Source organism: Bufo gargarizans, chromosome 3 (assembly GCF_014858855.1).
Source record: "Bufo gargarizans isolate SCDJY-AF-19 chromosome 3, ASM1485885v1, whole genome shotgun sequence".
Lineage (NCBI taxonomy): Eukaryota > Metazoa > Chordata > Amphibia > Anura > Bufonidae > Bufo > Bufo gargarizans.
Window position 1 is genome coordinate 121365432 of NC_058082.1, and position 21890 is coordinate 121387321.

General features: G+C 47.4%; 1 protein-coding gene across 2 annotated transcripts in view; it reads left to right on the top strand.

Annotated features, from left to right (window-relative positions):
• Positions 1-21890, top strand: part of TIMELESS (timeless circadian regulator) — a 174670-nt gene that overhangs the window by 121147 nt on the left and 31633 nt on the right. For both annotated transcript variants that reach the window (XM_044287534.1, XM_044287535.1), the window contains 8 exons: positions 2890-3091; positions 6006-6157; positions 6231-6316; positions 9322-9445; positions 9845-9927; positions 11359-11501; positions 12254-12458; positions 13062-13130. In XM_044287534.1, the coding sequence (XP_044143469.1) occupies positions 2890-3091; positions 6006-6157; positions 6231-6316; positions 9322-9445; positions 9845-9927; positions 11359-11501; positions 12254-12458; positions 13062-13130 (1064 nt within the window). The remainder of the gene's footprint in view (positions 1-2889; positions 3092-6005; positions 6158-6230; positions 6317-9321; positions 9446-9844; positions 9928-11358; positions 11502-12253; positions 12459-13061; positions 13131-21890) is intronic.

Here is a 21890-nt window from a genome sequence, read left to right on the forward strand (position 1 = left end):
GAGTGCGCCGTTTTCGCATGGAGTCTCTTTGCTTCGTAATGGCTTCCTTGGCACAAGGGGAATGGCTGACTTCTGTGGATATCCATAACGCCTACCTACATGTCCCCATAGAGGTCGCCCACCAGCGATTTTTGCACTCGGACCACTACCAGTTTGTTGCCCTGCCGTTCGGTCCACTCGGACCACTACCAGTTTGTTGCCCTGCCGTTCGGTCTGGCGACTGCGTCGAGTGTGTTTACCAGGGTGCTTGCTCCGCTTATGGGCCTTCTTTGCTCCAGAGAAATCGCCTTGCTTCTGTACCTGGACAACATTCTCATCAAAGCGTCGTCATTTTGCAGTGAGAGGAGAGTCTGCAGATCACCTTGGACGCTCTCACCCGCTTTGGGTGGATAGTGAACCTTCGGAAGTCCTCCCTGGTCCCGTCCACTCGGATTCGGTTCCTTTGTATAATTCTGGACTCCGGGGCAGCCCGGGTGCGTCTTCCAGCGGACAAGGTGAAGGACCATCGCAGCGCGGTGCTCCGGTTGATTCGGCAGCACAGTCTCCATCCGGGCATGTATGCGGGTGTTATCTTATGGTGGCCTCATGTGAGGCGGTGCCATCTCTCGGCCTGGGACAAGTCCCAGGAGTCCTTGGATCGTCTGTTTTCCCTTCCTCAACAGGTTCGGTCGACGATGGACCCCAGGGAATGGTCTCTCCATCCGGAAGTATTCGATGCCCTCTGTCGTCGCTGGGGACGGCCGGACGTGGATCTGATGGCCTCCCGCCTCAATCGCAAGCTTCCGCGCAAGGGATCCTGCAGCTTGTGGGTGGACGCTCTCGTGGGACGGGTTCACGTTCCTCTGTCTTTCCGCCGCTGTCCCTCCTGCCTCTCATTCTCGGCAGGATCAACAGGGAGGGCGTTCAGACCCTGCTGGGCTCTTCGGACTGGCCGCGCCAAGCATGGTATTCGGATCTTGTCCTCCTACTAGGGGACACTCCGTACCTGCTCCCTCTCAGACCCGATCTTCTGTGTCGCAAGAGCCTGTCTTCCACCCGAGTTTAGATACTCTACATTTGACGGCGTGGCTCTTGAAACCTTCCTTTTAAAGCAGCAGGGTTTTTCCGATGCGGTGGTTTGGACGCTCATTCGGGCCAGGAAACCTACCTCTTCCAGGATCTATTATAGAACCTGGAAGTCCTTCCTTCGGTTCTGTGAAGAGTGGGACCTGTCTCCCAAATCCTTCTCCCTGCCGGTTGTTCTGGCCTTCCTTCAGTCTGGACTGGATGTTGTCAAGGCATTCCTGATTTACTTGTCCTTAATGGGCCTCATTCTGCCACACAGACTTTTTTTTTCCGTTCCTCCTCACAGTCATCGAAAAGGTTTGGCTGCTTCCAAAACCATTATCGCCCAGTGGGTTCAGTTGCCCATTTGTTGAGGCCAATCACACCAAATACATGGCACTCCTTCTCCCAGTCACAGCTTATTCGACCAGGGCAGATTGTGCTTCTTGGGTGGTGCTCCATCACGCATCAGCTGTGTAGGTGTGTAAGCTATTGGTTGCCTCCACACACATCTAGAAAATGTTACCGCATGCATACTTTTGCATCTGAAGATGCTTCCCTGGGTCGCAAGGTACTGCAGGCCACTGTGCTCTAGGTGTCTGTCGGTGTGCCTATGTCTGTTAGGTCTCTTTTAGTGATGAGCGAACTTCTGTTTTAAGTTCGGCGTCTAAAGTTCGGCTTCCGGTTAGCGGAGAATCCCGATATGGTTCCCGATATGGATTCCGACTTCCGTTGTGGTCCGTGGTAGCGGAATCAATAATGGCCGATTATTGATTCCGCTACCACGGACCACAACGGAAGTCGGAATCCATATCCGCATCCAGATCGGGATTCTCCGCTAATCCAAACCCGAACTTTAGACGCCGAACTTAAAACAGAAGTTCGCTCATCTCTAGTCTTTTATTTCTTCCCCATTGACTGCTTTACTGCTCTTGAATGTCCCACAGTCCTTTTTTTTTTTTGAGTTTTTTTTTTATTATGTACTTTCTCTTCAAGTTCATTGCAGGATTGTCTTGAATTGTTCATATTTCATTTAGTTTTTAGTTTTTTTCATGGTTCGCTGTACGAGTTGTCAGTTCTTAGTTTCCATCCCGTCTCAGGCTTTTTTCTACTTGGCTTCTCTTTACTGCTTCTATTGCTGGTGTACAGACTGTTTAGCCCTCTTTGGTTCGAGGGGGTATAGCTAGCAGGTACTAATACTTTTTTGGCTTTGTGTCGGCCTTCTAGTGGCAGTTTCTATACCCATTGTCCTGTGACCCCCTTGTAAAATCTCTTTCTTGAGTTTTTTTAAGGGATGATACCTGGATAGGTCACATTGTCCTGTGTCCCCTATACCTGGATAGGTCATCAGTATCTGATGAGCTGTTTTAGGTGGCACAGGCACGCCTGTGAGTGCTGTGGCCTTCTCTCAGCTCACAAAGCACACAACCATCCATTGTATAGCAGCTGTGCTTGGTATTGCAGCTCTTTCCGATTCACTTAAATGGTGCTGAGCGGTGTCTAGGCCACATGACCAATTAATGTGATGTCACACGAACTAGGAAAAGCTTGCAAGATGGCCTCAACGCTACTGCGAGTGCCAGTGATCGGTGTGGGACTCCTATCGATCATATACTGATACCTTCTCGAAAAAGCCTTTTTAACTATTCATTTGCATACGGATTAAAAGTACTCTTACTCCAGAATGAAGCAGTGGATCGGTCAAAGTGAAAACTATTATTACATTTAGCAAGGTATTCTGCCTGGTTTAACAGTGTTGTGTTTGTTTAAATGTTCTCTTTTGTCTCTTCAAAGAAAATGTGTGTTTTTTGTTATTACAAGGTTTTCTTGTGACTGTTTTTTTAGGTTTGCTAACGCCAATGTGGTGAAGACCTATGTTGCTCTCCTAAAGAACTATCAGCATAATAGCGCGCACACTAATCACTGTGCGGTGAAAATGTTACACCGAATTGCGTATGATCTGAAAATGGAGGCATTTCTTTTTCAACTTTCAGTTTTTTGCATTTTTAATCGTATTCTCAGTGATCCAGCTGCTAGTGCCTACAAGGTAGGAGAATTGAAGACTCTGTCCAACTCTGCATCATAATGTTTAGTGAACACTGTAAGCCATGTGTGCCATAACCTGCTTTAATCAATCATCTAAATTTCAATCTAGTGTTTTTCTTGTTCTTTCCTTTCTTATATACTGCAGCTATTCAAAAGGGCTTGTTCAATAAGGTTTAAAGGGGTTGGATAATTTATGTTTAATTTTAGAAATGTGCTAGAACCAGCACCATCATCGACTTTCTGGTAGGCTGGAACAAGAGCATCTTTGCTGCTGTCCCCTTTATAGCAACACTGGCCCCTTGTGCTGACAGTCGGCTTCTGTGTGAATGTAACAATTCTTCCCTTAACATGGCTGCTGATGGAGGGGAATTTGACTAGAGTAGTCCATCAGCAGCCCCCATAGAGTAACACTGCGCACGGCTTGGCTAATTAGCGCATGCATCAGCGGCCGTGTTGGAAGATGGATAGTTACTTTTACTCAGAGTTCAGTAAATGTGTTATTGATCCAATTAAAACCCTCTTTGGCTATGCCCCTGTGGATGTAAATTCAAGTATCTGAACTGGATGGACAAATGTGTTTTTTTTTTAGCCTTATCTACTATGTTACTATGAAGTGAGTGCTCTATGCTGTTTGGTAGCTTAATTTACTTGCATGCAGGCAGACTGCATACTCCATTAATTTAAGTATCTGGCAGAGTAGGAAATGTCTCGAATTACTGCAGCCCTTTCTTCCTGTTATGAGAGAGAGGGCTGAAAATCACTTGAACAGGGAGTTGCAAGCTGTATAAAGTAGGGATCGACCAATTATCGGTTTTACCGATATTATCGGCCGATATTGAGGATTTTGACCGCTATCGGTATCGGCATCTATTTTGCCGATATTCCGATAGCGTATGGGGAACACAGATCGCGCTGCTGTCAGCGATCTCAGTGTTCCCCTTAGCAGCACAGGGGAGAAGGAAGCAGTGTCTCCTCCCCCTGTGCTTCTGCTGCTGCCGCCAATGAAAGGACAGGGGACAAAAGAAGGGGAGGGGCTGTGGCCACTGCGCCACCAATGAAGATTAATCTCTCATTTATTCATATACAGGAGGCGGGAGCTGCAGGATCACATACCCGGCTCCCGACCTCTATAAGCTGTAGCTGCGATCTGCGGTAGTTAACCCCTCAGGTGCCGCGGATCGCAGCTACTGCTCAGAATGAGAGATTAATCTTCATTGGTGGCGCAGTGCACCCCCCTTCCAAGCCCAGTGATAGACATTGGTGGTGCAGTCCCCCCAAACCCCAGTATTAGACATTGTTGGCGCAGTGCGCGCCTCCCCCCCCCCCCCCCCTCCATCCCAAGCTCCCCCAGTATTAAGCATTGGTGGCGCAGTGCGCCCCCACCCCCGCCCCAGTATCGGTTACCATGGCAGCCAGGACGCTATTGAAGCCCTGGCTGCCATGGTAAGCTCCATGCTACTGTGTGCACAAAGCACAGAGCAGCAGGGACAGTGTGAGCTCCTATTCACCCTGATAGATCTCTATCAAGGTGAATAGGAGAAGGGTTCTAGTCCCTAAGGGGGCTAAAAGTTAGTTAAAAAAAAGTTACAAAAATATAAATAAAACATCAAAATATTAAGTATAAATGAAAAAGAAAGATTTACAAAAAAAAAATTACACATTAACAATAAACATTAATTTTCAGCAGATTTGTGTAGGAATTTTTTTTTTTTTTTTTGAAAATTCCCAGAATATCGGTATAAATTATTGGCTATCGGCCTGAAAGTTCACAAATTATCTGTATCAGCCCTAAAAAATCAATATCGGTCGATCCCTAGTATAAAGGGAACTCTCTCAGGTTAGTAAAGTCATGTGATTACATCTGCATGGAGTTTGTATGTTCTTTCCATGTTTTGCTTGGGTTTCCTTTAGGTTCTCCAGTTTCCTCCCATGCCGCAAGGACATACTGATAGGGAACTTAGATTGTGAGCCCCACTGGGGGCACTGTGATGCTAATGTCTGTAAATCGCTGCGGAATATAGCAGCACTACATGAGTGCTTAAAATAAATTACATAAGCCTCAGCACTGTGTATCTGGGGGGGTACTGTTTCTCCTTATGGAGTGCACCTCATAGGCATAAGGAGTCTTGTAGGCCAGGTAATGTCCACAAGGAGAAATGGTACCCCCCTGGATCCTGAAAGAGGCCCCTCACCAGGTTGTTAGGTCTGTGATCTGCACGGATGAGAAGTCTGGAGTCTAGCCATAATCCTAAATTATGTCTCAAGGCCTGTTTAAAAGGTTGAATACTGACTTATAGGATAGCTACCTTATATCTGGTGGCTCAGATTTCTTTCTTTTTTGGGAAAGAGAGTTAATTTACAAGCCGCGTGTGTTAACACAGAAGAGTGGAAAGTTTGATGGGAGCTAGCAGGCTTGTAAAAATTGGTTACAAGGCTGCATCTGAATCTGTGACATGGGAGATACTGATAGCAACCTCCTAATTTAGGAAGCAGTTGTGTCCAGCTCAAGTACCAAATCTTGGAAGGGAAAGACCTCACAAGGTACTGTGCATGAGAACACTTTGAAGTTCTGATTTTTCACTGGAGGTGCCCTTTAATTTGTTTCAAGTGGTACTTAAACCTTTAAAAAAAACAAATTGGCATTGGTTCTCCTTGGCTTTTCCATAGTGTTGAGTATGGATCCCTATTTCACAGAAATGGCAGTCCCAATGCAACCCTAAGTGGCAGAGCACCCCGAGCAGCACTTCTGACACTTTTTTGTATTTTATTTTTTTGAACAAAGGTTTAGTTACCCTTGAATCAGTAAAAAATAAAACACTAAATACACTTGAACATGCAGTAGATCTTGAAAAAAACATCATGAAACTGCTTCTGTCCCAGTACAGCAGTAATAATATGCATTTTTTATTTTCCAGGAGCTGGTAGCTTTTTCCAAGTACATTATTAATAAGTTCTTTGTACTTGCTGCTACAAACAACAAAGCCTATGTGGAGCTGCTATTCTGGAAAAATACCAACGTTATAAGAGAAATAACTGAGGGCTACCAAAAACGTGGGGAGGAAGAGAGGTGAGAAATTGGTTCAGTAATTAGAGAACAGTGGAATACATGGCATTCCTTACTGATGAATATTTTCTTACAGTGATGTAGGTCGTAAACGTATAAAATGGACACCACAGGAGGAAGAAGAGCTACAAAGCCTGTACTTGCAATATAAAGAGGTTGAAGGTAAGCATTCCAAAGTAGTTTTTGTTAAAGGAAGCTTGGGTTATTTTAATTGTGGCTAAATTCATATGAACAATTTAATCATCCATAGAATAACTGTCAGTGATTAGGTCAGGTATGGGCAGGTGTAATCCAACCTGTCCTCTCTGCATACCATTAATAGGGTTGTCTGGTTTCAGCGAAAAAAAGAAACTGGAAATGGTCTAAAATAATAAATATAGTATTGCTTAGCTAGTGATTCCAGTACTGCCGCGCCATTTCATTGCGCTAGGCTTTTTTTTTTTTTTTTTTTTTTTTAACCGCTTTAAGTCCGCCCATAGGATATAAACGTCCTATGGGTGGACCTCTATTTCTGAAAGCACGTTTTAAAACGTCCTTTCAGAAATAGCAGCTGCACGCTAATCGTGCAGCTGCTGATCGGGTTGCCCGCTGTCAGTGACAGCAGGGCAACCCAGAGAGAAGGCAGGGACAGTGCCCAGGTGTCCATGCCTTCCGGATCGCTGCAGACACAGCGAGCGTGCAGGAGCTGTGTGAGGTCTTACAGAGACCTCGATCAGCCCTGCTCTGAGGCTGTACAGCACAGAATCACGCCTCTCTGGGGGGTGCATTTCTTCTGTAACTGAGGCTACTATGTCAGCCGCAGTTACAGGAGAAATCAACTGTGAAAAAAAAAAAGAAAAAGTGAAGCAAATGTCCCCCAGAGGTCTTGTATGACCTTATGGGGGACGAAAAGTGTAAAATAAAATAAAAATAAATAAAGGGTTGAAAAAAATAAAATAAAAAAACGTTTCACATGTAAAAAAAAAAAAGGTTCCCAAGTAAGGAATAAAAAAAATTAAAATTAAAAATAGAAAAAATAAAATAGACATATTTGGTATTGCCACGTCCGTAAAAACCAGCTCTATAAAAATATCACATGAGCTAACCCCTCGGGTGAACACCGTAAAAAAAACTGTGTCAAAACAAGCAATTTTTGTCACCTTGCATCACAAAAGGTGCAACACCTAGTGATCAAAAATGCGTATGTCCCACAAAATGGTACCAATAAAACCGTCACCTCATCCCGCAAAAAATGAACCCCTACATAAGAAAATCTCTCAAAAAATAAAAAAAACTATAGCTATCAGAACATGGACACATTAAAACATAATTTTTTTTGTTTCAAAAATGCTATTATTGTGTATAACTTTAATAAATGAGAAAAAGTATACACATTAGGTATCGCCACGTCCGTAACAATCTGCTCTATAAAAATGTCACTTGACTGAACCCCTCAGGTGAACGCTGTAAAAATAAATAAATAGAAACTGTGCTAAAACAACCAATTTTTTGGTCACCTTGCCCCATAAAGTGTTATAATGAATGATCAAAAAATCATATGTACCCAAAAATAGTACTAATAAAACTGGCACCTTATCCCCTAATTTCCAAAATGGGGTCACTTCTAGGGAGTTTCTACTGTAAGGGTGCATCAGGGGGCTTTAAATGGGACATGGCATCTAAAAACCATGTGGAGTTCCTTTTCTTCTGCGCCCTGCCGTGTGCCCATACAGCAGTTTATGACCACATGTGGGGTGTTTCTGTAAACCGCAGAATCTGGGTAATAAATATTGAGTTTTGTTTGGCTGTTAACCATCGATGTGTTAAAGAAAAAATTGGATTAAAATGGAAAATCTGCCCAAAAAGTGAAATTTAAAAATTTGATCTCCATTTTCCTTTAATTCTTGTAGAACGCATAAAGGGTTAACAAAGTTTGTAAAATCAGTTTTGAGTAACTTGAGGGGTGTAGTTTCTACAATGGGGTCATTTATGGGGGTATCCACTATGTAGGCCCCACAAAGTGACTTCAGACCTGAACTGGTCCTTATAAAGTGGGTTTTGGCAATTTTCTTAAAAATTTGAAGAATTTCTTCTAAACTTCTAAGCCTTCTAACGTCCTAAAAAAATAAAATGACATTTCCAAAATGATGCCAACACAAAGTAGACATATGGGGAATGTTAAATAATAAATATTTTATGAGGTATCACTTTCTGTTTTAAAAGCAGAGAAATTGAAATTTAGAAGATTGCGAATTTTTTAAAATTTTTGGGTAAATTTGGGATGTTTTCATAAATAAAGGTGAAATATTTTGACTCAAATTTATGACTATCATGAAGTACAATGTGTCACGAGAAAACAATCTCTGAATGACTTGGATAAATAAAGGCGTTCCAAAGTTATTACCACATGAAGTGAGGTATGTCAGTTTTGCAAAATTAGGCCTGGTCAGGAAGGGGGCAAATGGCCCAGATGGGAAGTGGTTAATACACCTAGTTGCAGTAAAGACATCACATCAACACTGTGGCTGTAGTATGAATTTTAAGAACTTTTAACCACACAGAGAGAAAAAAAAATAATCTGCATAAATTGGCATAAAGTGCTGATTGCAGATGTGCAGCATGTCAGTTTATGCAGCAGATCTCCATTGCTGGCCTTGCAACACAAGATTTTGTCATGATTTTTCCACAGCAGTGTTTTCTGCTGTAGTTTGTCCCCCTATTAGAATGCTTGATGTTGGAGCAGGATGAACGCCAATGGACAATAGACAATAGACATGTCCATATGTGTTCATTTGCACTGTCCTATTAGGAGGAGGGACAGTTGTGACTGCAGTTGTTCCTCCCTTATTCAGTTCTATGAATTATTAGCTGCACATCCCTGATTATAAAGAGATGTGCTGCCTGATTATTATGCTGATGAAAGTTGGCAAACAAATGAGCGTTTGCTCATTTATTGCCTGATGTGTTGCATGATGATATGTGCCAGTTATCCGCAGCAAGCATTCCTGATAATTGGCCTGGAAGATGGTCTAGGTTCATATTTTTGAATGTAATCATAATCGCCAAATTGCTCTTGGTTAATCATGTTTATGTGAACTAACTTATAAATCCAACCTAACCTAGTATGATGTATATTTCTGTTTAGTATTGGCAGCTGGAATAACATGAGTAATGTCCATATCTTTCAGGTGTTGATGTGGTAGATAATATTTTGGCCAATCTGAAGCCTGGAACTCGGACTCGGAAGCAAATTATTAACCATCTTGTGCAGATGGGTCTTGCTAATAGTGTCAAGGATTTTAAAAAAGAGATGTGAGTTTTTCACAGACCAACTTAAAAGCCCACTGAAACTGGACTTTGGCTAGTGTTTACATATGTAATACAGTATATTCTAGTTTTATGCAGATTGTGCTGTACATTTCCATGGAGTATTCACATGCAATACTGGAAATTGAAATTGCATTACATAGTGACCGACATTTTTATTTTTGTAAGTATAAGGCTAGGGCTACACAGCGATCTTGGGCACAATAGTTGTCATGCCACCAAGGATCTAAGTGCAGCAGGGTACTGCGATCCAAGGTCGACGTGTAGACCCAGCCTTAGTGAATATGTGGACATTCATTAGCTATAGCTGAAGATTTTGGGGAGCTATATGTTCATTATTGTCTTGCCTCAATAAAAAAAATTTGATTGTCCAAATTATTTCAGTAAAGGAACTCGAATTGTGCTCTGGACTGAAGACCAAGAGATCGAACTACAGCGGCTTTTTGAAGAGTTTCAAGAGACTGATGGTACGTCACGCACATTTTAAAGATGCAGTTTCATCTTGTATGAATAAACACATTTTGGATGTGATTCAAAGGGTTACTCCCATATTATTAAATTATGGCATATTGCTGGTATATGCTGTCACTTTATGATTAGTAAGCCCCAAAATCCTTAGTCAATGAGCCAATTTAGAGCTGCTTTTCCATTCTTCTGCTCCTGGCCACCTGGCTGTGCTTTGAACTTAGATATGAAGATTCCATGCACAACTTGCCCTCCTCTGTACTGCATGGTCTATCATTCCACTGAGCTGCACTCAAATCCAAACAGGTAAGGGCTCATTCACACAACCGTATGAATGGGTCCTCATCCGTTCCGCAATTTTGCAGAACGGGTGCGGACCCATTCATTTCAATTCTGTCCACATCCGAGGCCCCGCAAAAAAGATATCCAATTCCAATAGCGGACAAGAATAGGCATTTCTATAATGGGCTCCCCGTTCTGTTCCGCAAATGAAAGAACGCACACGGGTGGTATTTGTGTTTTGCAGATCCGCAATTTGCGGAGTGCAAAAGACTGCACAGTGGTCTGAATGAGTCCTAAGTTTTTCAGCCATGCAGGGCCTTTTTCAAATAAAAAAGATGATGTTTTTGGCATGGAAAAAAAGCCCTGCATGATGAAACGTTGGATTTTTCTAAATTATTTTGGATAAATGAAAGGGCATCTGTCAGCAGATTTGTACCTATGACACTGGCTGAGCGGTACCATGTGCACTTGGCAGCTGAAGACATCTGTGTTGGTCCCATGTTCATATGTGCCCGCATTGCTGAGAAAATGATGTGGGTGTGTATGTATATATGTATATGTGTGTATTATGTGTATATATATATATATATATATATATATATATATATATATATATATATAAAAATAATATACACACACGCACACAAATGAGCTTTTAGGAACAACGGGGGTGTTGCCTTTACACCTAGAGGCTTGGCGCTCTCTGCAATTGACGAACCCTCTGCACTTTGACAGGGCCATGTGTGATGACGTCTACGCTGCCTGGCCCTGTCAGTGAAAGTGCAGAGGGCTCAGCAGTTGTAGAGAGAGCAGAGCCTATAGGTGTAACTAAACCCCCTCATTGCTCCTAGATGCTCATTTGCATATATTATATTTTCTCAGCAATGCAGACACATATGAACATGGGACCAACACAGATGTCTTCAGCTGCCAAGCGCACATGTAACAGGTCAGCCAGTTTCATAGGTACAAATCTGCTGACAGATGTCCTTTTTAATAAACATCCACCTTTTGTTGCAGTCTTCGTTGCCTTGGATTTTTGTTGAATAATGTTGGACAGTCCCATCAAACTTTTGGATACGGCAATTAGACCTCGGGTGATGTGTATTGTCCTTTTAACCAATTTGGTTATATTGTTTGTTCTTTTGCAGATATATTAGGAAATATAATGAAACATGTCACAGCTAAGCGCTCCAAAGCTAGAATCGTAGAAAAACTAATAAGCATGGGATTAGTGTCTGACCGGAAAGAGCTTTATAAGAAGAGGAGGAGAAAAGGAAAATCTTCAGGCATAGTAAGTGGAGTGTCCTTTTTTTTTTTTTTTTTTTTTTTTTTTCTTCTCTCCTTTTATGTCCGTTAAAGGGAGTCTGTCATCATTTTCCCCTTTTTAACCCTTCCCATAGTAGCTCTGCCTTATCGTCGCTTCCCCCCCGCCCAGTCTTTCACTCTGCCTTCCCATCTTCTTACTACTTCTCGCGCCAAGATCCCGCGCCTGCGTGTGCACTGAGTCCGTCAGCCGGCGCATGCACACTGCGATGTCCATTCCTGGTACGGCATCACAGTAATTAATGTGCATGCGCCGGCTAACTCGCCGTTAGCCGGCGCATGTGCATTAATTACTGTGATGCCATACGAGGAATAGACATCGCAGTGCGCATGCGCCGGCTGACGGACTCGGCATGCAGGCGTGGGATCTCGGCGACAGAAGAAGAAAGATGGGCGGGCAGAGGAAAAGACTGGGCGGGGGGAAGCGACGATGAGGCAGAGCTGCCTGGGCACCTACGAGGTTGACGCCGCCCTTGGGCACTTGCGAGCCCTTATTTGCATATCCTACTAAGATGTCCAGGATTGCTTATAAAGGTAACGTTTTTATCAACTGTAATGCTGCTAGAAAGCAATGGGAAGGGTTAAAAAGGTGAAACTGTGATGACAGACTCCCATTAAACATGAAATGAAGAAGAAAAAAAAATTGTACTGTAAAATCTCGTTTGAAAATCATGAGCAAAGTGATGTGTAAGATTTATATTTGTTTTGTACGTTTGTTAGTCTGAAGAGGATTTCCTGAATGATCTTGGTGTTGATGGGAGAGATGTAGATATTGAAGATGATGAAGAGGAAGAAGATGATTATGAAAGTGATGAGGAGGAGCACACAAAGTTGGAACATATACCAAAAGAGAAAACGGGCAGGATTAGTGCATTGTTTGTGGATAAGAAGATACAAACCATCTTACGGAGTTTACATGAAGAAGGTGACTACATTTTAAAGCAGTAACCAGAAATGTGCTGAAATGCAGGAAATAACCCGGTTGTAAATTACCAGTATATCTGCCATTTTATTTTGAATTTCTTTTATAACAGGCATCCTCAAACTGCTGCCCTCCAGCTGTTGCAAAACTACAACTCCCAGCATGCCCGAACAGCCTACAGGTATCAGCCTATAGCAGGGCATTGTGGGAGTTGTAGTTTTACAACAGCTGGAGGGCCAGAGTTTGAGGATGCCTGTTTTATAAACTAGTTAAGAAATTGTGGCTTCATATGCCGTGATTCTAAGCCACAGTGCTGCTAGAGAAAGAAGTGAGCATGGAAAGTGAAATGGTGACAACTGTATGGAGTCACTTAGACAGGCTTACTAATCCCAGGGGGAAAAAAAACATTCTTTGTCATTCAAATTTGTGTAATTAGTATGTACAGTGTTTTTCCCACTGTGTACAACATATGTTTTACAGATGGATATCTCAAATGCTGTATAATAAGTTTAAATTTCCAATAGTAACAGAGCAGCTTCTGTTCTTAATATCCGTCAGGATTTTTTCATATGATCGCCTTCAAAAGTTTTGCTTTGTGATCAATAGGTTTGTCACCCCCTGTTGTGTGGCTTCAGAACTGTTTAAATCGGACCGCTGATGACCGAGAAGAGGACGGTGAGTGTATGAGCAGCTAATAGGATGCTTCCAAATCATTTTATTTTCACAATATAGTTTTAATTGGCTGTTTCTAGAATAACGTAATTTACTTAATCTGTAAAAATGGTCCTACAACAATAATCCTTTGTAGCACTGCCTAATACGTGTGTTGTATTCATCCATCTTAAGCAGGTTTAACATCATTTGGACGCTACAGTGTATGTTTCCACATTAACCACTAAAATTTTGAAGTGTTAAGTCCGGCACTTTTAGTGAATGGGAGCTGAGTTTTAGTGCGCCAGCCACAGAAGCTACACCGTGTTTGTTTCTGCTTCACCACTGCCACAGGAACCTGAAACAGTCTGATACTTAGCACCCCTACCAATCCCTTTTATTACAGGATGTAGCCAGGATTATAAAGGTATTAAGAAAATAATGGGTACACAAGCATATTCTGTAGGGAGAATAGAGGAGACAAAACGTAAGGGGGATATTCAGGGTTTGGAAAATGCATCACGTGTCACTACAAAAGCAAAAAAGAAAAATCCATTTTATGTCAATCTGCTACATGCTAATTATCTCACTAGGCTGGAACAATAAGGGTAATGGTTATGCATTGCCTTTATTGTTCCAGCCTAGTGAGATAATTAGCATGTGCAAATTTCGGCCTTACAGACAATAGATTTTTGATATATTAACAATTTCTCATGCATGGCATTGGGGAACACAGCACCATGGGTATACGTCCAACTACCACTAGGAGGCACTAGACACAAAAAGTGTTGGCTCCTCCCAGGTGGGCTATACCCTCTCCACAGGCACGAGGCTATTCAGTTTTAGTTTAGTGTCCGTAGGAGGCAGACCTGTCCTGCTTTTTTTGCAGGTCCTGCTGTTTTTCTTTTTCTTCTCTCTTCTGCAGGTCTCGGTGATCTCCACAGTTATACCTGCTGCAGGCTGGGGCTCCATCATGTTCCACTTTAGTTGCCCCCCCCCCCCCTTTGCGGGCACGTACTTCTATACCATCGCCGGTCACCCAGTCCCCACAGACTGCATCCGCAGTGGCTTGCCGCCATTCCCACGGTTCACGTGTTGAGTCTGCTGAAGGAGTGACCCTGCGGCGCCCGAAGACATCGGATGGTGAGTATTCCCCTGCCCCAGGGTTAGGTTCCCTCCTGTGGCCAGGGGGGTGGGATCCACCCTAGCTGGGGGTCCTGGGAAGCCTCCATCTTCCTCCAAGCCAACCCCCCCCCCCCCCCTTTTTTTTTTTCTTGGTGGGGGTGAGGGGGGGGGGTTTATGTTCTTGTTTCCCCTCCTTTCTCTTAAACCCCCACCCTGGTTGGTTTTTTTCTCTCCTCCTTGGCCACACAGTCTTCTCCCCGGGCTTCCCCGCTACTTTAGTCCCAGGCTTCTGCCGGGACTAGGCCTCATCTTCCATGGCCTGTTCCCGGCTCCCAGTTGCTCCGTTTGCCCTGATCCGCCCTTCCCCAGGCGTCAAGACTAACGTGCACTGAGGAGCCTCTCCTACCCAGGGTTGGTATCCCCTCTAGTGGATTTTCGGATGGCGCTCCCCTGACTGCACAGGTAAGGCAGCCGTCCCAGTGTTTAGCATACTGAGTCACCTACGTGGTGTCTCTGTACATACGCCTTCTTAACAGGTGGGTACCTGCACCACTGCCATAGGCTGTACCTGACAAGCCTTCTTGGTTCGTTCCAGGGGCTATGCTCTACACATTTAAGTGTTTCCACCGGGTCCCCATCCTGGTGCTGTTGTTCGCCACTCTACCTCATTACAGGGGGTTCCTGTTCTAGGCAAGCTGTTACCCCAGGCAAACGGCTCCTGTAGGTTGGTGAGTAAAAAGCTATTATAGCCGTCTGTTTCCAGCCGCCTTGCTCCTTTTCATAGGTAGAGTACCTACACCTACTCCAGATGCTGAAGCCATTACTCCTGGCTGGCTCTATGATGTTCCATGCGGCACTTTTTCTCCCTTCCGGGCGAGATATGCAGGCCACCTTCAATTGCCGTAGCAATTGCACCTTACTGTTCCCAGCCACTTTGCTCCCTTGCTGTAGCCAATACCCCTGGCGGGCTCTATTGTGTTCCATGCGGCAACATTTTTCCCTACGGGCGAGATATAGAGGCCACTTTCAATTGCTGTAGACCTGCCTCTAGTGGGCACCAAGCTGCCACCTTGATCCCTTCATAGGTAGAGTACCTGCACCATCTCCGGATGCTGTAGCCGTTACTCCTGTCTGGCTTTATGGTGTACCATGTGGCATTTCTCGTGCTTGGCATTGGGGGACACAGCACCATGGGTATATGCCCAGCTGCCACTAGAAACAAAGTGTTGGCTCCTCCCAGGTGGGCTATACCCCTCTGCCAGAGCCGAGAGAGACCAGTCTAGTTCTAGTGTCCGTAGGAGGCAGACATGACCTGCTATCTTTTTTCGCAGGTCATCCTGCTAATTCGATTTTTATTTTTTATTTTTTTATCTGCAGGTTTCGGCCTGCTGCAGGGGTGGCTCCATCGTGTTCCACTTTAGTTGCCCCCCTGCGGGCACGTACTTGGGTACCTGGCAGCCACCCAGTCCCCGCTTGATCTGCTTCCACAGTTGAATTCCGGTGAACCCACGGCTCCCGTGTTGAGTCTGCCGAGGGGGTGGTCATTGCTGCGCCTGAAGACGTCGGAAGGTGAGTAGGGATCCGGATCCATTCCGGGGATCCTGTAGTCCCCTCCCCCCTTCCCTCCTTCCCCTTAGAGTTGCTGTTGTCCAAGGGGGCACTGCCTGTGGCACTTCTCACCTCCAGGGGGGTTATTTTTGGGCCGGGACTCCTGCTGGGGGCACATGTTTTTCCTAGGCCTGGCCCTTTAAGGCGGCCGTTATCGCGGCGTTCGGAGCCTTCCCGCACTGACGGGGTTATTTTCTGCACCTACCTGGCCTGTTCCGGGCCTCCCCGCATCGGCGCTGTGTCTGCGCTTCTGCTCCTGCCTTCGGGCGTCACCGCGATTGCGGGCATCAGTTTTCGGCCGCAAGTTTCACTCTAGACCCGGGCTTTTTCGGCCGGCTAGGCCCGCTGGTCATGTGGGGTGGAGCTCCCCGTTCTCCCTGCTTCCCGGGTTTTTTCTCCTTTCACCCTCCTTCTGTGGGTGGAGCCCTGGGCGGCGCCTGCTTCTCACCCAACCCTGTATCAGCGCGGGCTGCTGGGGGGCGGGCGTTCCTTTTTTCTGCCTGCTCCTTCCTTCCTGCAGTCTCTGCTGGTTGCCATCTTGCATCCTTTCCTGCGATCGGTTCTCTGTCTGGACACAGCACCATTGGGTCTGGTAGGCAGCCTTTGGCTGACTTTTTTTTCTTTGCAGGCTCCACTCTCCGCCCTCATGTCTTCCTCTGGTCAGGACCCCACCCCCCCTGCCGCCATTTCTACTCACTATGCCTGTTCCATGTGTAATAGGAAGTTCCCATGCGGCCAGTCTACCTCTCTCTGCGCACAGTACCTCAACCCCAGGCCCGCCCCCTGCGGCCCCCTCTTTGTCAGTTCTTCCGGAATGGGCTGATACCCTGTCCCAAGCCATAGGTAACCTCGCCAGCCTCTCCCAATCCCTGGAGCAGTCCTTGGACCGTCTGCCTCAGATTGCGGCCGCCTCTGGTAGGCATTCCCCCGCTGGGCACGTATGTTCTCGCTCTGGCACGCGGTCCCGCAAAAGACCTCGTACGATCTCGGCTGGCTCCCGCTCTTCCTCAGCTTCCTCGGTCCATTCCCCGGATAAGTCTGAGACAGGCGAGATTTCTTCTGCCGCTCCTGGGGACTCCTCTGATTCTGAATCGGAGCGGTGCTCGGCGATGTCTGCGGCCATACAGGAGCTCATCAAAGCCGTCCGGGACGCGCTCCATGTGCAGGACGAGCCTTCTTCCTCCTCCCAGGAGTCAGGTGTCCTTCCGCCGTTCTAAACGGTCCACTGTGGTGTTCCCGAATCACGAGGATCTTGACGCACTTCTGGCTAAGGAGTGGCGTCACCTTGACGGCACCTTCACCTTACCAAGGCTTCTGATGTCCCTTATCCCTTTTCTGAGGAATCCGTCAATCTCTGGATGGTAGACCCTCAGGTTGCTCGCTTGGCGAAAGCTACTACCCTTTCCCTGGCTGACGCGGCTTCCTTGTCGGATCCCGCTGACAAACAGGTCGATTCTTTGGCCAAGTCTGTTTTCGTGGCAGCGGGTGCCGCCATCCGTCCGGCGTTTGCCGCCTCCTGGGTGGCTAAGGCCTGCTCTATCTGAGCGCCTTACCTCCAGACTCGGTCCAGGGGGATTTGGCGGTGCTTGCTTCTCAAATTTACCAGGCATCCAAGTTTCTTTGCGATGCCTCTATGGAATCGGCCCGCTGCTCCGGCCGTGCGGCCGCTAACTCTGTGGCTATCCTCCGCACTGTCTGGCTTCGTTCTTGGGCGGCGGATTCCACCTCCAAGAAGACTTCAATTTCCCTTCCCTTTCTTGGTGTAAAGCTCTTTGGGAAGCGTTTGGAGGAGCTCATCTCTGAGGCCACTGGCGGTAAGAGTTCTCTTCTTCCCCAGAACCAGCCTCGCCGCCGTCGCTTCCCTGGGTCGTCCTCTTCGGCGCAGTCCTTTCGTTCCTTTCGGGCCCCTTCTGCCCGCTCAGACAAGAAGTCAACCAGGCCTTCCTTTAAGGCCAAGCCCAAACCTGCTCGCCCCCAGTCCGCTAAGCCTCCTTCCACATGCCTTGGTCAAGGTGGGAGGGCACCTGCTCTCGCCTTTCAGAATGTCTGGCAAGCAAGTGTGGAAGACGCTTGGGTTCTGGAGGTGGTTACCTCCGGATACAAGATCGAATTTTCCGATATTCCGTCGGGACGGTTCTTCCTCATGTCGCCTCCCAGGTCTCCCGCCGGGGCAGAAGATTTTTTTTTTTTTCAGGCCATTCGTTCACTTCGCTCTCTAGGGGTCATCGTTCCGGTTCCGGAGTCAGAACGCTTTCAGGGTTTCTACTCTAATCTGTTTACGGTTCACTCCGTCCAATACTGGACCTGAAGGCGCTCAATCACTTTGTCCGGGTCCATCATTTTCGTATGGAATCCCTCCGGTCGGTGATCGCCTCCTTGGAGGCGGACGAGTTCCTGTCGTCCATCGACATCCAGGACGCTTATCTGCACGTCCCCATTGCCCTCTCCCATCAAAAGTTCCTTTGCTTCGCGGTGGATTCTCTTCATTTTCAGTTTGTCGCCCTGCCCTTCGGCCTGGCCTTCGCTTCAAGGGTTTTCACCAAGGTGCTAGTGCCTCTTGTGGCCCTTCTCTGTGCCAGGGGGATCGCCTTGGTGTCTTACCTGGACGACCTTCTGATTCGGGCCCCGTCATTGGAGGACAACCTTTCCAGCTTACACATCACCCTCTCGGCTCTTGCCAAGTTCGGGTGGCTCATCAACCACTCCAAGTCCTCTCTCGTCCCATGTTGGAGGATGCTCTTTCTGGGCATTGGGCAGGGTGTTCCTTCCCCTGGAAAAAATTGCCTCTCTTTAGGCAGGGGTAACTCGTCTCCGTGGCCCGTCCTCTCTGACCATCAGGATGTGTATGCGTGTCTTGGGGAGGATGGTGGCCTCATTCGAAGCCATTCCCAAGTCCACTCCCGGGACCTTCAGCTGTTCATCCTATCCAGGTGGGACATGTCCCCGGCAGGCCTAGACTTGTCTCTCCCCCCTCCAGCTTCGCCAGGATCTCTCCTGGTGGCTGAATCCTCGGACGGTGTCCCTGGGCCGGTCCTTCCTTCCCCCCAGTTGGCGGTCTTCGAGTCCCTCACTGTCCAGGGTCTTTGGTCTGCTCAGGAGTCTTCCCTGTAGATCAATGTTCTCGAACTCCGGACTGGACCCCACGTCTCCGTGGTCTCCCGCTCCGGGTTCAGACGGACAGTTCCACCGCCGTGGCCTATCTGAACCACCAAGAGGGCACCAGGAGTGTGATGGCCCTAAAGGAAGCCTCCCATATCCTGAGGTGGGCGGAGAGGCATGTCCCCGTCCTCTCCGCTGTACACATTTCCGGGGTCGACAATTGGGTGGCAGACTTCCTCAGTCGTCAGCTCGTCGACCCAGGCGAATGGTCTCTCCACCCAGAAGTGTTCCTCCAACTTTGTCACCGTTGGGGGACTCCAAACGTTGATCTCTTAGCGCGGGAGCCTGTGGTTGAGACGCGATGTCGCGTGATCCAGGGACCTTCAAGCTCTCGCGGTCGACTACCTGGTTCTGGTTTGGTCTCAGTTCGACCTTCTGTAACTGTTTGCCCCCATTCCTCTCCTGCCCCGAGTACTCAAGCGTCTCAAGGCAGCCCGTGTTCCGGCGATCCTGGTGGCTCCGGATTGGTCCCTCAGAGCATGGTACGCAGATCTGGTTACCTCAGCTTCGTTTGACGGCGTGGCTGTTGAGACCTCGGATTCGGTCATCCAAACGATGCTTCACGCTCGCAAACCCCAGTCAGCCCGCATTTACTACCGGACCTGGAGAGCGTATTTTGCCTGGTGCCAGTCCGGGCGTTTTCGCCTTCTCCGTCCCTAACATTCTGGCCGTTCTTCAGGCTGGTTTTGAGAAGGGTCTTCGCCTGGCTTCTCTCAGGAAGCAGATTTCGGCCCTGTCGGTCCTCTTCCAGCGTCCTGTGGCCTCGCGGGCTCAGGTTAGGACTTTTCTACAGGGTGTTGCCCGTCGTGCCCCTCCCTTTCGTTTTCCGCTGGAGCCGTGGGATCTGAATCTTGTCCTCGACGCCCTTCAGTCTTCACCCTTCGAGCCCTTGGCAGAGATCTGTCGTTTCTCGTTTAAGGTGGCCTTCCTCGTGGCAGTCACCTCTATCCGCCGGGTCTCCGAACTGGCGGCGCTTTCTTGCCGTTCGCCTTTCCTGGTGTTCCATCAGGACAAGGTGGTTTTGCGCCCAGTTCCCTCCTTTCTCCCGAAGGTGGTCTCCTCGTTTCATATTAATAAGGAAATCGTCCTTCCTTCCTTCTCACTCTAGGGAGAAATCCCTCCATTGCCTGGATGTTGTTCAGGCTCTTCGCCTGTATCTTCGCCTCACGGAACCCTTCCGTCGCTCAGACTCTCTTTTTGTGGTCCCGGCGGGCCCTCGTAAGGGTTTGCCTGCCTCCAAGGCCACCATCTCTCGCTGGGTTCGGTCGGCCGTCAAGGAGGCCTATGTCGCTAAGGGCTGTGCTCCCCTTCCAGGTTGACCGCTCATTCGACTAGGGCTGTTGGGGCTTCCTGGGCGGTGTGTCATCAGGCATCGGCTTCCCAGGTCTGCAGGGCCGCCACCTGGGCGTCAGTTCACACTTTCTCTAAGTTTTACCATATTCATTCTCTGGCTTTTGCTGACGCCAGCCTGGGGCGCAAAGTTCTGCAAGCAGCTGTGCTTTAGATTTGCAGCATGGCGTTTTTTGCTTCCCTCCCTCGGGGACTGCTTTTGGACGTCCCATGCTGCTGTGTCCCCCAATGCCATGCACGAGAAAAATTGATTTTTTGTACTCGCCGTAAAATCCTTTTCTCGTAGTAGGCATTGGGGGACACAGATCCCACCCTTCTTGAGTTTCTTCTTGTTTGTGGTCCCGGCGTTTGCCTGTGTGGTCGTCGGGTCTCCCCAGTTGAAGACTTGTTGGCATTCGGTTTTTCTTTTTGGTTCAGGTGTGGTGTTCCTACTGCTTTTGTACCGACTGGTCTCTCTCGGCTCTGGCAGAGGGGTATAGCCCACCTAGGAGGAGCCAACACTTTTTGTTTCTAGTGGCAGCTGGGCATATACCCATGGTGCTGTGTCCCCCAATGCCTACTACGAGAAAAGGATTTTATGGTGAGTACAAAAAATCAATTTTTTCTCTCCCTTACCGGACGAGATATTGAGGCCTCCTCCAATTGCCATGGCCATTGCACCTACGTCATCATAGTGTGCACCAAACAGCCATCTTACTCCCTTCATAGGTAGAGTTCCGGCACAGTCTCTGATGCTGCAGCCATTACACCTGTCTGGCTCTGTGGTGTACTATGCGGCCCTGTTTCCCTTTTTTTTCAGGCGAAATAGAGGGCCTCCTTCAGTTGCCATTGCACCTACTTGATTGTAATGTGCACCTGTCTTGTTCTTTGTGGTACCGTGCGGCCATATTTTCCCCTTCCAGGGCGGAATTGGGTTCCATTGCTAACCCGGTGCTGTTGCGCCTCTCTGGTTCTAGGGTGCACCATGCGGCCACATTGCTCCGATCTTAAATGTAGTACCTCTACCATCTCCAGATGCTGTACCCATTACACCTGTTTGGTCGTATCTCTGCACTACACAGCTGTATTTCTACTTTGCAGGTTGAGTACCTGTACCCTCCAAATGCTATCGCATTCCCAGATGCTGTGGCTATGTTTCCACTCTCCTTAGAAGGCAACATGCAGCCACTTTACCTATATTTTAGGCGTGTGTTTGTAGTACCCCAAGTGCTAGGCCCTATGGTGCAACATGTGGCCCATACAGTTTCTGTATTACTGGGTGCTTTCTGCCCCCGGGTTCTAATCTGTGCTGCGGATGTTGGTTCCATCCTTTTGGTTCTTCCATACATCTGCCACTCTGTTACTGTCGTGCTCAATGGTCTCCTTGTACTTCTCAAGGCACGCCTACAACAGGCCATCCTGCTTCAGCATGTGCATGGTTACCATATCTGGCAGGGGTGGGCTAGCCCAACCCCCACCTTGTCGGTCTAGTGCTACTTCTGGTACCTCCAGTATATGGCTGATCTGTTCTGATCCGGCGGGTCGTCCACATACAACCACACT